Source organism: Polyodon spathula, chromosome 25, assembly GCF_017654505.1.
Source record: "Polyodon spathula isolate WHYD16114869_AA chromosome 25, ASM1765450v1, whole genome shotgun sequence".
Lineage (NCBI taxonomy): Eukaryota > Metazoa > Chordata > Actinopteri > Acipenseriformes > Polyodontidae > Polyodon > Polyodon spathula.
In genome coordinates, this window is record NC_054558.1 from 101,753 (window position 1) to 118,572 (window position 16,820).

Consider the following 16,820-nt stretch of genomic DNA (forward strand, 5'->3'; position numbering starts at 1 on the left):
GAAGAGGTGTTCCAGCTCTCAGCCTGATCAGCTTGTGTTTGACTAGACTCAGGGCTCTGCTGCAGTTCTTCTCGAAGCCTTTCTTCCGTAGACGAGGGGGAACCCTGCACGATGTGTAGGGGTCCTTCCATGCTGTTGCACACCTGTTAGGGTCCCCTGTGCTACGCTGGTCTCACATGCTGCCCCACCCTGGTTCAGTACTTCCTCTGAAAGGGACAGGAAACACGGCACACAGGATTCAAGCAGGGTTGCACAGCATGTGTGTTACCGTCTCGTGCTTTTACTCTGGGGAATCCTGATTGAGCATTTTGAAGTCATGCTGGATCTTTTGTCTCATGACCTCACCAGTTGGATTATATAAAGCTCATCTGGGAGACCCATTTTCTTCTTTTCTTCCTCTGAACAGAAGGAACGCTTGTTCTGCGGTTTGATAGCCGTTCCAGTTCCAGCGAGTCAGGGGAACGTAGGGTAATTAGAAGGATGTGTCTCCAAGGTTACGCTGTTATCATCATTATATATATTTTTTTGTTAGCGCTTGGTTTAGGAGCGTGAAACACATGTGCATCTGGAACAGGTTGGTTTGATTTCTGTTCCAACCCAGATAAAAAAAAAGATCACAAAATACCTCCTGAGCCTTTGTGAGCTCTGATTTGACTGTCCTGAGCAGGTCATGCAAACACGCGTCGGCTCCGATATCTTTCAAGCTTTCAGTTCAATCGACTAGCTGAAGAGATGTATTCATGTGTCTTCATTGAGGAAATCGTTGACTTGATGGACAATAGAGGCATTGCCCCATGCATCTCTATGAAAAGATGCTATGGGATTAATAATATCACCCGCAATGGCAGGGCAATGGTTCTGTACCATAGAGGAATGGCAGCTAGGAATATATTGCTCTATCAATGAAATAACACACACCTTTTAATCCAGTGCTGTGCACATGTTCCAGTTAGCTTTCGAGCAAACTCTCTAGCTCTATAACTTACATGTGGAGCCTAGCTCACAAACCAAAGCATTGTATTCAGCAGCACTTGCATGACTAGTTTGCTCATCAGAGGTTTGATTTTTATACTCATTCGGACAGAAAAATGCCAGGAAACAAATTAATAACCTTAGCAGCCATCCTGAGCCATCTACTTCCTAAGACAGTCTAATGCACCCCCCCACCCAAGTCCTTATTGGTACATGCCAGGTCTGAAATGTATTGGAATAGTTAGAAGCGACTACCACTGGTTGATACCATTGTTATTCCATTGGTGTGTCAATTATATATATGCTACCTCTGTAGTTTCATTCTACCATTGGCTTGTCATTGCTACCCTTGTGCTATCCTTTAGTATATTAAAGATCATGTGATATAGGCATTTCCCAGCACAACATTTTTTCTGTCTTCAAAAAAAAACATTGGGGTTGATTTGTAAAGTAAAGATTTCGACTAGTTTACCACCTAGTGATTTCAAACAGAATCAATTCCAGAGAACGAGTTACAAAATCAGAAAACCTCACAGCTCTCACTGTGACAGCTTCCATCCACAGTCAATTCTCACTGTGACAGCTTCAATCCACAGTCAACTCTCACTGTGACAGCTTCAATCCACAGTCAACTCTCACTGTGACAGCTTCAATCCACAGTCAACTCTCACTGTGACAGCTTCAATCCACAGTCAACTCTCACTGTGACAGCTTCAATCCACAGTCAACTCTCACTGTGACAGCTTCAATCCACAGTCAACTCTCACTGTGACAGCTTCAATCCACAGTCAACTCTCACTGTGACAGCTTCAATCCACAGTCAACTCTCACTGTGACAGCTTCAATCCACAGTCAACTCTCACTGTGACAGCTTCAATCCACAGTCAACTCTCACTGTGACAGCTTCAATCCACAGTCAACTCTCACTGTGACAGCTTCAATCCACAGTCAACTCTCACTGTGACAGCTTCAATCCACAGTCAACTCTCACTGTGACAGCTTCAATCCACAGTCAACTCTCACTGTGACAGCTTCAATCCACAGTCAACTCTCACTGTGACAGCTTCAATCCACAGTCAACTCTCACTGTGACAGCTTCAATCCACAGTCAATTCTCACTGGGACAGCTTCAATCCACAGTCAATTCTCACTGGGACAGCTTCAATCCACAGTCAGTTTATGTACAGTTAAACGAATCTACCACACAGAGAATTGCTTTTATTGTGAAGCTGCCACACACACCCAGCTGTGTTTACTATGAAACTAATCAACCACATTGGCCATATTGTTTGCTATAAAACTAATGAGCCAAACAGATGAATATCTTTTTTCTTGTATCCTTTACTTCAAAGCTGAATGGCTACACAGGCTAACTCGTTTACTGTAAAAATGTTTAGCACACAGCCATCTCATTACTGCTACCAATCACATCACAGCACAGTCAAGACAGAGCGGGGCAACTTTATATAACCCAGGATCTGTACAACTAGAGATTTACCAAGTAATACTGGAATGACTAATGGAATCTGACTAACAACCTTGGGCTTGAAGGATAGTCTGTACCAGTAGCGGGGAAATGGTAGCACAAGTCTGTCTTTCTTTCTTTCTTTCTTTCTTTCTTTCTTTCTTTCTTTCTTTCTTTCTTTCTTTCTTTCTTTCTTTCTATGAGTTTCCAATATGTGTCATTCCCCTCTTCCATGGATTATTTTGTATAGCAGACAGTGCCACCCATGGTCCTACATTGTAAATGCAGTTTCTTTCATTGGGAGACCATCTCAGCAGTTCCAGGATCTAAATGAGTGAACAAAAAAAACCCATAAAGAGCCTTGAGTTCCTGGCAAATAAAAATCTGTTTTTAACAATAACCTTTTAAACAACAGGTGACATTTCAGTACAACAACCGTTTTCAATAGCGGCTCAAATATTTGTGTCTTTTTTCACCCAGCTGACACACACACACACACACACACACACACACACACACACACATGCACACGCACACACACAGGGGTGTCTAGCACAGCCAGCATGTGAGGGACTCTGCGCTCAGTCTGAGGGTCTCTGGATCCAGCCCAGAATCTCCTCCAGGACAAACAGAGCGAATGCCCCCCTGGCAGTCCAGTGATTGATCAGGGAGTAGAGTTACACTGTGCTGGGGGATCGGGAGAACCTCCATATCCCATCCCGTTTGCTGCAGTGCCGGTGTGCGTGGGGATGATCACAGCCCTCGCTTCTCTGACGCAGTTTAAATGCTTTTCCAGTCGAGGAGCTGCCCCGGGTTCTTCAGCTGCACGTTATGTTTGGATTCTTGATTACATGTATATATAGTTTTCACAAGTCCAGGACTCATTAATCAACTGAGAGATTGCTCTTGAAACTGTAAGCCCCATACTGTTGATATTGGACTAGCAAAGCTGCAGTTTGAGACAATTGAAGATTTTAAATGATATCGCCAGAAGAGAGACAGGTACAAGCTGCCTGCAACATTTTCATGTGAATGATTTGATACGGCTTTGAAATTGCATCCTCTCTGCTGTGCTCATGCCCCCGGTTAAAGCTCTGTTTGGGTTGAAAAGCTTGCCGTTCAGATAAGCATGATTTCTATTTTACCGCTGAGCTTTCCAAAGAAAAGCTCAGCTCGTCCTGTCCTGTTAGAGAGACTGACACAACAAACAAATAACAAAGCACTGAAGTCAGAGTGTTTGCTTTACTTCTTCTGTCCTGGTGGTCGCGTTTCACTAGCAATTCATTTGGAACGTGGCTTCAGGAAAGGAGGGGGATGGAATGATGAGAGAATTAGTTCTTTTTCCATTGGAGATCTGAAAAAAAAGGACCCGTTTTCCTAAGAGCCAAAAGATGTCATGCTGGAAGTTGCTACTCCCTTGAAATCCCAATATGTTCAATTTATCATTGCAGAATTTTTATATATATATATAATATATTTTTTTTTCATTTGTGGCTTTTGAGAGTTTAACTTTAACTGTTGGATTTCCTGTACTGCTAAGTCAGTGATCTTCAAAATGCACACAACCTGTTTGTAATATTGAAAGATCTGTGATCAAGTCATGCTACATTTTATATGCTTAAATATATTTCAGAAAGAGAGCGAAAACAGGGAGATGCAACTTTTACATATAACACAGTGTATCTCAGTGTGCAACAGACAGGTGTATATAGATTACACAGTGTATCTCAATGTGCGACAGACAGGTGTATATAGGTTACACAGCACAGCTCAGTGTGCGACAGACAGGTGTATATAGATTACAGTGGATCTCAGGGTTTGTAACATTCTGTCCTCTCCCTGTAAAGGTGGGGTTTGTGTTCTAACTCAGAGGAGACACAGAACCTGGGACTTTAATTTTCCATGATAGGAAAAGCAACATGTTTCCATTGAGCAGGTAGATAAACATCTGGACTGAAGAACACAATGATAGACAGTTTGCAAAGATTCCTATCACTTCTGTTGTGTTTCCTCGAATGGCTGCTAAAAGTGCAGGTGTGGTGTGGCTGTGATATCAGAAACCATGCGTCGCATTAGCACTGCTAGAGCCAGCACTGAAACCTGCTTTAAAATACTCGGGAAAGTGAGCCCATGGACACCGAACCCAAATCCTATCCCAAAATGAATACTGCCATCCTAAAACTCATTCGCTTTGATTTCTTACCACTGTACAGATTATTGTGTAGGGGGTTTACAAAAGGGTCAGATCATCCCCAGCTGAATTAATACAGCGCAGGGGTGGCATTCACCAATGTTTTAAAAAAAAAAAAAACCCACGACCATAACATCTTTCTTTATCTTTCATTCTTTTCCAGGGATCTCAGTATGAACAACATCAGTGAGCTGCAGCCAAATGCCTTTCACAACCTGCCCTTCCTGGAAGAGCTGTAAGTAACAAAAACTAAATCCACCAGCTGCACTAATCCCATTGAGAAAGAAACACTGAACCCTCATCTGTCTGAGTCATGCAACATGTGTAGAATATATCAGCAGCCTCTGTGCTGTCACTGGTTTACACTGCCCTTGCAGATCTTATGGTCTTCACCCCCTGCTCTGCGCTGTATTCACCTGAGCTCAGAACCATGTTCCTGGATGCTCAGCTTATGTGCTGTCCTCCCACTATTGCACTGCTATTAGGTGATTGTAGATATAAATTGCTGATTTGCACTTACTCTAAACAATACTGCATTTAAATACCGATTTTGCATCGTAGCCCTGCAGTGCCCTGTAACACCTGGAAGCCCCCTTTGAAGCTCATTGTAGTTGTTTCTAGTTCTGGTAAACTTCACAGAGTTTCAGTTCATGATGAGATATCCAAGTTCACCATGTGGCAGTGTGGGCCCAGCTGCCAGGGCCAGTATCTGGGCTTTGATGTATAGTTCTGTACACAGCAGACCCTCTGGTTTGGAAAGGCGCAGTCTGCGGCAGGTTGGAGAAACACATGCTTGACACTCATTTGAACAATCTATGTGTGCTGTGACTCTGGGAAGTCTCGTGGAAATAGTAACCCAGGTGCTGTATTTTTGGATCCAATCTCCCAACTAGTTTCTAGAGCAGAAGGCAGTTTGCAAACCGAAGTTTGACTGGATCGTCGAGCGGAGGTGTATAAATCCATTGCTGAAGCCAGGCTTGTTGATGAAATGCGAGCCGAGCTCCTGTTTGTCAGGATCTGCGTCAGACCGCAGGACCCGCTCCTGTCTCCTGTAACGTCAGGAGATGGAAATGAAATGGCTTGTGGTTCACTGCTGACCGCGCTCTGCAATCAGACCAGCCGGCCGGCAGCTCTGCAAGCATTTCAGCGCATCTGGCCTCATGGTGGCTTGATTCATCCTTTAACTTGAGGCCAGCAGGAAGCCGTGTTGAAAACGGAGAACGAGACACCTGGCAGGAGAAATAAATCAGAAAAAAAAGCGGACGAGCTGAGAAGCTGCAGCCTTCTTCCACTTCCAGTCCCAAAGGTGCAATCTGTTCAGCTGAACCCAGCTGAGAGTATCAGGTGTAATACTGAAAACACCTGGCGGGTCTCAAAGGTGGAGTGGCAGGAACACTGCAGATCTATCAAGCCGAGCAAGGACTGGACAGCCTCAGCACGGCCAGTCTGTTTCAGATGCACAGCACACGCCCCCAGGAGAAAGAGACAGGGAATCTCTCACATTACACTGTTTTTTTTTTAAATGTGATCTGCTGTTTTGTTGGTTAAATAATAACGCACTTGAATTATCACTTGGTTCCCGGGTGTGACAGAAACCACGCAAAATAAATCGAGAGAAAAAAAAATCTATATGTTTTATTTTATTTTGTAACATTTCTAGCTAATGGCTGCACGTTCACACCCATCAGATATCGATCACGCTTGCTGTTCGTTTTGTTATTCGGTAAAAGCAGCTGTGATCCAGAAATCTAAGTTAATCCTCTGGGCAACTTTCATTAAAGTGACGTTTAATGTCAAACTATTTATGTACCCATCAGAATAATGTGTATCTTATGCAAGTATTTAAAAAAAGGTAAAAAAAAAAAATTTTTTCCCCCTCGGTTGACATTACTCTCGGCTTTTTTGTTTGAACGAGTTTTATATGTGCTCTCAGTGCAAAGCAGCTGCTATACTTTGTATAGTCACTGTACCATCCCACTGTGTTTGTTTCCACCTCCCGGAGTGGGCAAGCCGTGACCTGACCCTGTGGGAGGGGTTCTAACAGCTTCCGTTTCTAATCCAGGTGTTTACACAGCGCTCTCGTTTCATGTGCTAAACGACAACCCCCCCCCCCCCCCCGTGACATACAGAGGAAATATTTACAGTTAGAAATCTCAGCCGTGCAGGGGATCTTTCAGGGGCTGGGAGGTATGTGGACAGCTTTGAGATCTGAAAACCAAGAGAAAGCACGCTTCCCACCGAGCAGACCCGTTTGTAGCTTTTTAAAATAACTGCAGCGTTCCTTACATGTTCTATATAGGCTCCTATTGGTGGTGTGTAGCCGAGAGCCTCCATGACATCAAAGCGCTCAAACTGGAAGGTAAAATCAGAAAATGAAGGGCTGTATTTACTTCAGTCTTTAATTAACTCCTGTTTTTCAAAAGGAGGAAATTCCATTTCAACGATATCAAACTAAGGAGGTTCACTGCGTGTGAAAGGACAGGCCACAGCTATATAAAAGTTGTTTGGTTCCAGTTTTATCGAAGCTCATTAAAGACTGCAGTAAACTCCCCACACCGGTCTGTCCTCTCCTCCTTGCTGCTGCTCCTGTCAAGAGTATTGCTTTACTTCTTTTTCTCAAAATATATTTTGGACCCATTTAACAGACACACCATTTATTTACAGGAGCCTGTTAAATAAGCAGCCTGTCGTCATCAGTCAGCTAATTTGTCATCAGGCTCAGCCTCTAAAGTGAGGTGTGTAATGCAACCCTTGCTGGTTCACTGGGCTGCACTGCACTGATTTATTCCCGTGTCCTGTTTTGTTTCAGTTCTCCTCCTGGCCCGATCTGACGGCGGGACTCTGGGAAGCCGCTGTGTTTCGCAGCGTCCCCCCCACCCCCCGTACTGCGCTCCTCTCTCCTCTGTATGGAGTGTCAGTGAAGTGCTTCAGGAGGGGGGATGTCTGTGTGCATGGCAATGCAGTGTCACTATAAGGAGTGACATTAGCGCAAGCAGAGCGACAACGGACTGAGCCAAAGCTGTCATACAAACTACGCAGGACCAATAAGGCTTCCTGATCCTCTAGTGAAACTCTCTCTGCGTGTGCAGAGCAAGGCTTTACACTTCAAATAATACTGACTCAACAGAACCCATTTCAGAACGGTTACCTCGCTGTTTATTCTCCATTAATCAGCCTCTCTGACAGCTGTGAAGCGATACCAGCGTCGGCCAGGTCGGGTTTCATTGTTTCTCTTGAATTAGGTCCTGTGTTTATTTTACTAATACTGACTGCGCTGTGTGGGATCTCAATGCACACTTTCACATGAGCAGAGGGCTTTAATTGAAAGCAACTGTGCTCTCTTTCCCAGGACCAAAGTGTGTGTGTGTGTGTGTGTGTGTCTCTCTCTCTCTCTCTCTCTCTCTCTCTCTCTCTCTCTCTCTCACACTCACCCTCTCTCATTCTCTCTCTTACTCTCACCCTCTCTCTCACTCTCTGTCATTCTCTCTCTCTTTCACTCTCTCACTCAGTCACTCATTCACTCTTTCTTTATCTCTCTCTCTATATATATACACACACACACACACACAATAACCTGTTTTATATCACCTTGCTTAATATCCTACCCTGTTTATTATCACTGTGTTTGATGAAGCACTGGCCATGCACCAGAGGTTCTTTGATAGATGACCTCTCTTAATATCACAAACCCGCTTCTTGTCACGTTCTGTGCAGCCTGTCAGATGCTGCCTGTCCGCGCTTTACAAAGTAACCACAGGATAGAATTAATTTCCAACGCAACAAACAGCCAATAATCATCTCGGCTGATAAACTGACATTTTGTGCAGCTTGTCAAATGCTGCGTGGGCGGTCTTAATGGGATACAGTTCAGTTACAAAACACAACGTCACCACATTTTAACAAAGTCCATCTTACACAAATGCACACAAAAAACCCACCAAGCATTGCTAGCTCTCATCAGCCGATAATTCATGCCTTTTTCTATAGTGACACAAGCGGTTTTGTTCCAGTTAAGGAGTGGCCTGTAGTACACTGTGTGCATGTGTTTAAACATAAAGAATGGCTGAATGTACAGTATTAAAACACTTCTCTATAATTCATCGTTCTTTGTTTTTTCTCGCACTCGTGAACGCCCCAAGGTATTGTCTGCAATGATGCACAGTAATCCAGATTGAATTGAGAGGATATCCCTGCATTATATTTATGATTACCGTGGTTTTCAATCTCATTACATCTTATTACGCACTTCTGCAGAGCTGACCCGCTGAGTAGAACTTTATCAATTGTTCAGTGTCCAGAAAAATGAATTTCTTTCAACAGTCATTTCAAAACACATTTAGTGTGTTATTTTAACCCAAGCACAAGAGGACTATTCTTGATCGCTTCTTTTGTGTGAAATCCGCCACACATATGGAGGCTCCAAGGCAAAATGAGTAACATTAAAATCTCTTTCTTTCTTTCTTTCTTTCTTTCTTTCTTTCTTTCTTTCTTTCTTTCTTTCTTTCTTTCTTTCTTTCTTTCTTTCTTTCTTTCAGAGTTTGTTTATCCAGAGGAACGGCTTGTGTTTCAGGTTCAGTTCCAAGGTGTTCTTGGCAGGGCAGACTCAGTGTAAACACAGTTGTTACAATGAGTACTTTTCAGCATAAACACATCACAGAGATTTCATCTTATAAAGGGTATTAGCTAACTCACAACAGAGTGATTAACTATTGCTCACCTAGGTGACTCAGAGAGTGGACTGAGCCCTGCTCTTTTGCATTGTGGTTAAGATGCTCGGATAATAAGGCTGTAATTCCTTCAAGGGTTTTTGATGGCATATAAACCACAAGAGTGGTAACCTGAGGTCCCTCCAGCCTCAGACGGCGTACACCCTGACACACACAGCAGTGTTGGAATTCGTTGTAAGCAGTGAATTTGAGGCGTTTCCCTGGTTTCTCAAATTTGTATTCAATTGGATCGAGGCGAGTCTGCAGTGGAGGATTGTAACCAACACATCCAGGCTACCTCCGTGCAAGATAATTACTGGAACACATCTTTCATTAACTCAAGGCGTATGGGTTTTACATTACAGGTGAAGGTCGAGGCCCTGACCACAGCTGGCCTTGTGGCTGTGTTCTGGCATTGAAGATGAATGTTTATAGCACAGTAACCCTACCACACAGCCTTGGAGATTTCTATCTGAGGCGCATTACCATTAACAAAGACCTGTCTTCCAGTGAGAGTCTGCCGGGCGGATGGAATGAATTAAGAAACGTTTTCCAGGGCTGTCTTTAGCTGCACAGACCAGAGGGTCTGGGCGGTAATGTGTAACATGTCACGCTCAATGAGACAGAAATCCGATGAACTGGGACAGACCCTTCTCTAAATCTCAGGGTGCAGAGTGCTCGAGGGAAACCACGGCTTCCTGATGCAGTAAATCTAAAAGGATCAATTAGTGGGATACTGAGTGTGTGATTTCACTGAAGGGAGGTATGTGAAAGAAATACAGACAAGATAACTGTAATTGAAACCTAGGAACTTCTCTATCAGCTTCAGGATAAATCTGTGCAGGAATTGCATCCGTGGCTCTCGGCTATGCTGAGTTTCACAGGTCGAGTTTAAAGCAGGAATCCTTTCTCCTGATAAAAAAATACAAAAAAAACCTTCCACGGGCTGAATCCAGTCTGTCGGTAATGCAAGTGTGGATTGGTATCTGTTTCTTATCATTTCAAGATTGCTGATGAAAGTAAAGCAAGCCCTTGTACCAGTAATAGATGAGTTCAGACTGCAGTGCAGGAAGCCTCGTCTCCACCCCCCCCTTCCATATTATCCTCCATGTGATTGATTTCTTTTCTTTTTCCACTAAGGGAAAACATGTGTTGTAATCAACTGCTGTTTATTCGCTTCATTACATTCTGATTTTCCATGGGAGCAGCCTGCCAGGCACCATCAAGCACAAAGGTCACTTCGGCAGCGTCTGTTTGCATCCAAAGCAATGGGAAAGGTGCGCTTCTGGGATTAACTCCCTGGGTGCTGCAGACTGGGCAGAGTGATGCCAGAGTAGCATCAACTGTGAGACAACAAACCCAGCTGAATACCCCAGAACTACCCCCTGCCACACACACACACACTCACACACACGCACACACACTCACACACCCACACCCACACACTCACACACACCCACACTCACACACACTCACACACACCCACACCCACACACACACTCACACTCACACACACACGCACACACACACACACACACACACACACACACACACACGCACACACACACACACACACACACACACACACACACACACAGCCTTTACATACTGCATGCTTATCCTTTTCACTACCATGAGAAGTACTCTTGTTTTCTGCATGTTGTATACAGGTGTGCAGTGTTCTAGTTAGTGTACAGGTACTCTTGTTTTCTGCATGTTGTATACAGGTGTGCAGTGTTCGAGTTAGTGTACAGGTACTCTTGTTTTCTGCATGTTGTATACAGTTGTGCAGTGTTCTAGTTAGTGTACATGTACTCTTGTTTTCTGCATGTTGTATACAGGTGTGCAGTGTTCGAGTTAGTGTACAGGTACTCTTGTTTTCTGCATGTTGTATACAGGTGTGCAGTGTTCTAGTTAGTGTACAGGTACTCTTGTTTTCTGCATGTTGTATACAGGTGTGCAGTGTTCTAGTTAGTGTACAGGTACTCTTGTTTTCTGCATGTTGTATACAGTTGTGCAGTGTTCTAGTTAGTGTACAGGTACTCTTGTTTTCTGCATGTTGTATACAGGTGTGCAGTGTTCTAGTTAGCGTACAGGTACTCTTGTTTTCTGCATGTTGTATACAGGTGTACAGTGTTCTAGTTAGTGTACAGGTACTCTTGTTTTCTGCATGTTGTATACAGGTGTGCAGTGTTCTAGTTAGTGTACAGGTACTCTTGTTTTCTGCATGTTGTATACAGGTGTGCAGTGTTCTAGTTAGTGTACAGGTACTCTTGTTTTCTGCATGTTGTATACAGGTGTGCAGTGTTCTAGTTAGTGTACAGGTACTCTTGTTTTCTGCATGTTGTATACAGGTGTGCAGTGTTCTAGTTAGCGTACAGGTACTCTTGTTTTCTGCATGTTGTATACAGGTGTGCAGTGTTCTAGTTAGTGTACAGGTACTCTTGTTTTCTGCATGTTGTATACAGGTGTGCAGTGTTCTAGTTAGCGTACAGGTACTCTTGTTTTCTGCATGTTGTATACAGGTGTGCAGGTACCCTTGTATTCCAGATCTAAGACTGTAGCTGTCTTTTCAGTTGGAGGCTGATGAATTGGGCGTGAAGCAATAGTTTCATGCACTTGTAATTTGTAATTTGTTTCTAAACACACATTGAATGCATAACACTAACCAGGTCTAATTGTTGTTTTTAATAATAAAGTGGCACGCCGCCTTCTAATAGAAGCATTTGTTTTGTTAGCAACTTGTCTGAGCAATTTGAATGATAGTATCCTTTTGAATGATAGTATCCTTTTGAATGATAGTATACTTTTGAATGATAGTATACTTTTGAATGATAGTATACTTTTGTGTGCATTAAGACTTTTCCAGTGGCTGTCTAAGACAAGTCAAGAAACAAACGTTTCAGCGAATCAGCGTGGTTACAAAACATGTACAAGCACTACTTGACTTTGTTTCTTTCAAGTCTCTACCAGATCGGCTGTCTTAACCATCTTGCCTTAAACTGACTGACATCAGGGCGATATACCTTTACATATTTCATTTCAGAGATGCCATTCGCATTAAAAGCATTCAGTGATATTGGAAAAAGGACTCAAAATATGGCTATAAATATAGAAGAATACATTATATTCCAATTTGCAATTATATGTTCCCTTCCAATCCTCTCTGGTTGCTTTGTAATTATTTCTTCACAAGCAGACATAAATTAAAAATACATGATTGAACTTTACAGTATTTTGGCTCCCAACGACGCAGCTAATAAAAGAAAGCTGTCTGGCTCAGCTGCTTTAATATTAAACAGCCCCGAGTCTCGCTGACTGAGAGAAAGCAGAAGTCTTTGCCTGAAAGGTCATTTCCAGGACCTTTTAGTTTTGGGAGCCTCGTTTGTGCGGGGTGCACGCAGGTCCGTCCAGACAGCGATTGAGCTCAGTTAGGCTGACACACTGACTGGCAGCACGCGACGGTTCTGCATTCAGATAAGGACACGACAATAAAAAGCTACTGTCTGGGTTTTAGTTTCCATGTGGTTTTGGTCCAGCTTTATTTCAAGGGCCGGTTTGTTGGTTCGTTGTTAACACAAGTGTACTAACATAGGTACACATGCTGGTAAATGTGTGTTAATCCTAAAATGATGCAGGGATCTGATATTCGAGGAACAGCTTTAGATGACCTGTTTTATTATTAGCTCATAAACAGCTTGCTATTTATATTAATAAACAAGAAGCTATTTGATATAACAGTTTGTAAAGTGCCACTAAACACAGTGTGACCATCTGTTTTAATACACAAGAAATACCATGTGTATAAAAGATCATTTAAAATAGCATTTCTTTGGCTGTGCAACGAGCCACTTTGAATGGCCAGTCTGTAATCGACTCTTTTCTTTCTCTGCAGCCGCATGTCGGGTAACCAGCTGAGACACATCCCCAGCCTGGTATTCACTGGCCTCCACAACCTCAAAGTGCTGTGAGTATTCCGGGTGCACCCTTCTGCGCCACAGCTAGTGGACAGCCTTGTTGCACCACCTTCAGTTTTAGGATCGAGACATGCTTCAGATACGCTAGCGTAACATTATTCAGCAGGTTGCATTTGATGAAGCACAATGAGTTTATTCTATAGGGAGGTGCAAAGGGTTTGTCCACAGCTGCGGTGCAGCCACACAATCTGCGCTGTCTGTGCTTGTGCCTTGAGGGAAGCAGGGCTGTGGGGCTCACTTACCCCTGTCCCATTCATCTCACCCAGGCTGTCAGCTCATCCAGCAGGGGAGTCCTTCCTAAGAGCTATCCATTTACTGATCATGTGGCGGATGTTCCCAGATCAGAGCAGAACAAAACAAAACAAAAGGATCTCTCACCTTCTTTAATGACTAATCTGTGATTCAGAGACACACAACAAAGCCCTTTTCTCTCCAGGGGGTTGAAAATGAGGGATTGGGAGTACCTTGGCGCCACACTCTTTACAAGCAAGTCTCTCGTACTGCAGCGGCTGCTCATCTGTATAGACATGTATTCTTTATACATGCATGATGCTTTACAGGTGGGAGTGAGGCTCACGTTGTAGCCAATTTACTTTAGGCATTGCAAAGTTTCATCCCTAATTCTACCACTCCAATTTTTATAAGAAGCACTGATAAAGAAGGGTTGATTTGATCCCCCTGCTGAGAGAATCCACCCCTGCATTTCATCATCTGTTTTTAGCTGTAAGCCAGGGACAGCCACATATATGCTGTTAAACCCCATTGCTGTAAAGCACTTCAATAAAGACTGACTGTGGCTTATCCTGGAAGGGTACCCTGTAGCATGATCAAATCAACCACTAAGAAGACCGTCGTTCGGGATTATGAAACCGAGGTTTTGCTTTCCGTCAATCTGACCGCATTTCTTTTTCACACCCCTGATGAGCTGAATGGGTTTTAGCCCTTTCTTGTTAAGATAATTGCGCTCCACTAATCTAAAGTCAAGACTTCAGAAAGCGCCCCCATGGCTTTCCATGGTGTTTGTTTTATTAATTAATTACCACCAGAAGCTGGGCTTGATTGGGAGTGATAAAACGGGCTGCTGTGTAATGAAAGCCTCCCGTTCGGTCGCCTGTCTCTGCAGCGTCTCCAGTTCTAATTACTCGTATTGTTCAAAGAGTCAGGATTTATTGAGAGTGCTCTTTTCTTTTAGTTTCAGTTATTAGGACATCACTGGCCACCCACGTAGCCCCCTTGTGAAATAAACGAAGAAAGCTTGACAGAACGACACCTCACATTTGTTTGAAGTTTTGGAGGGGAGTTTATTGTGTTTCCTCTGCCTGTGTAAACAGCGATCGTCTCCAAATTGTTTCATTAAACAAGGCACCCGAGCCTTCTTGCATTCCAAGCTAGCAGACGCATTTGTTTTAATTAACGCTCTACTGGAATTTGTTTCTGTTTAAAGTTAATTGTTGGAAAAATGTGTTGGATTACGCAATTGGTACAAGATCTGTAAACAGAGCTCTCCTGAGATAAATATACTGAAGGAAAGAGAGAGAACGATTCGATGTTAAATTGGCAGGTCCCTGATTTTCTCATAAGGTCTGATTGGAAAGGAAAACACCCCATTTTTCATTTTTGTTAATTCACTTAACGACCTACCAATGATCTGTTTAACCCGTTTCATCCACAATTAAAAAATGCCAGTTTGAATCTCGCCGCACCACAGCTACCAATGCAGAGAGTGACCCTCGCACCACTGTCCAGCTAGTAGAGAAAGCTGCCAAGCTCCTGAAGGAAAGAGCTGAGCCTGACTGGCCTCTGTCTGATCACATGATGCCTGGCCGGTATGGGTGGCATAACAAAGCAGACCCACCGTTTCTTGCCTGTGGGCATCAAAGGCCATCAGTGGCCTGCTCTCTTCCCTGCCTCACAGTCCTGCTGCGGGTCCTAATGCCAGAGGCCCCGGCCCGATGCAGGACTCGGCCTCATGCTCTCAATCCTCTCCTCTTGTCATTTCAGAATGTTACAGAACAACCAGCTCCAGCGCCTCCCCAGTGAGACCTTGTGGGATCTGCCAAACCTCCAGTCTCTGTAAGTGTGACTTGGGACAGCTCTTTCAGCCTCTGCCTTTCCCACTTACCTTTCCTGTTGTTGCTGAGAAGTAACTGGAAGCTGGCTGCAGCAGTGTGTTGTGTGTGCAGACAGAGGTATTGCTGCGATTGACACACGCTTCTCACTTGATGACTATCAAAAGGGTCTTTCGAGGGCAATTAACCAATCACAGCACCAGATGGTGGGCTTGCTATCTGCCTGATATAAATGGCATGTTAGTGTAACAAACATTACATCTTATAACTATTTCAAAAGGCTTGTGATAAATCAATCGAGTAACTCCTGCCTTTGCTATGCCTGTAATAATGCTTCGTATTTAAGCTTGCAACTCAAGCTTGTAAGTTGCTTGGATCCAAGGTAGAATCGCACAAATGTGGGACTGACAAGACTGATAGGAGGCACTGAAGCAAATTCAGGGGAGGGAAAGGGATTTGAAAACCCTGTTAGGGACTGTGAAGAGAACTACCAGTGCAAGAACAGCAGTTTTAAACAAACCCCGAAACCTGATCCCCTTAACTACTGTACACCCGGTTCTTCAAACAGCGAGCAAACATTCGTCTCTGTCTCCAGAGTCACCAGCCTCTCAGCACTTCGGTTCATCCTCTTTGTTCTCACTGGGCTGCAGTTCCCAAATGCTTTGTGTCCTTTGTGACAGCAAATGCGAGTCGTGAATCACATTGCCGACCAAATTGATACTGTAACCCAGTTAGCACTCTGATATTAAACTTAATGATATGGTGGAAAGATAGGATTGCCAGTGAGGTAAGTCTTGGCAGCTTCCTCTGACAATGCTGAGACAGGAAGGCGGGCTTGTTCCTCTGTCTGTTAGGACTATTAATTCCTCTATTAGACTTCTTGTAGTGGGGGAGGATCCAATTTCACATTTACTGCACAAAGGGTGATAATAAAACAGGTGTTGCATCATGACAAGTGTTCAAACTCTGAATAATGTTTCAGGTTTTATTTTTATTTCCCAGTGCATGTGTATGAGCCAGACCAGTTTCCTTACAGGAAATGTACCAGAGGGTCCCTATTACGGGTCCCAGAGAGAAATACTATCGAGCCACGAGCAGGTCACTGCATGGCCAGCCATGGCAATACAGCCAGGGCAAGCACAGCGCAGGAACCCTGATTACCTGTTATCATGGTACTGCAATGGAACGCCATTGGGTCATAGCATTGAAGGCATTGTGATCCCACGGGCCCTGAGTGCAAAACTATTCCCAAATGCAATGAGTTCCATTAGTGTATAGTGACAGTATGCATGCAGAATTCACAAAGCCAGGCCATGTGTTCATTTTTAAAGTAGAAACACACCCGCTGATTTGGCAAAGCTTGAAGTAAACAACTCAAGTGCTGGTGAGGTTTAGGTTTTGTTTTTGTATTTTTAGTTGCGTGACATTAAACAGTGTGCT

General features: G+C 43.7%; 1 protein-coding gene across 5 annotated transcripts in view; it reads left to right on the forward strand.

Moving 5' to 3' along the window:
- The window catches only part of LOC121300296 (leucine-rich repeat-containing G-protein coupled receptor 6-like), a 52,310-nt gene that overhangs the window by 15,884 nt on the left and 19,606 nt on the right, over positions 1-16,820 (forward strand). For 3 of the 5 annotated variants that reach the window (XM_041228805.1, XM_041228808.1, XM_041228806.1), the window contains exons 2-4: positions 4,792-4,863; positions 13,230-13,301; positions 15,313-15,384. In XM_041228805.1, the coding sequence (XP_041084739.1) occupies positions 4,792-4,863; positions 13,230-13,301; positions 15,313-15,384 (216 nt within the window). Of the gene's footprint in view, positions 1-4,791; positions 4,864-7,437; positions 7,842-13,229; positions 13,302-15,312; positions 15,385-16,820 lie in introns of all 5 variants that reach the window. The other 2 variants (XM_041228809.1, XM_041228810.1) reach the window with 1 other exon arrangement.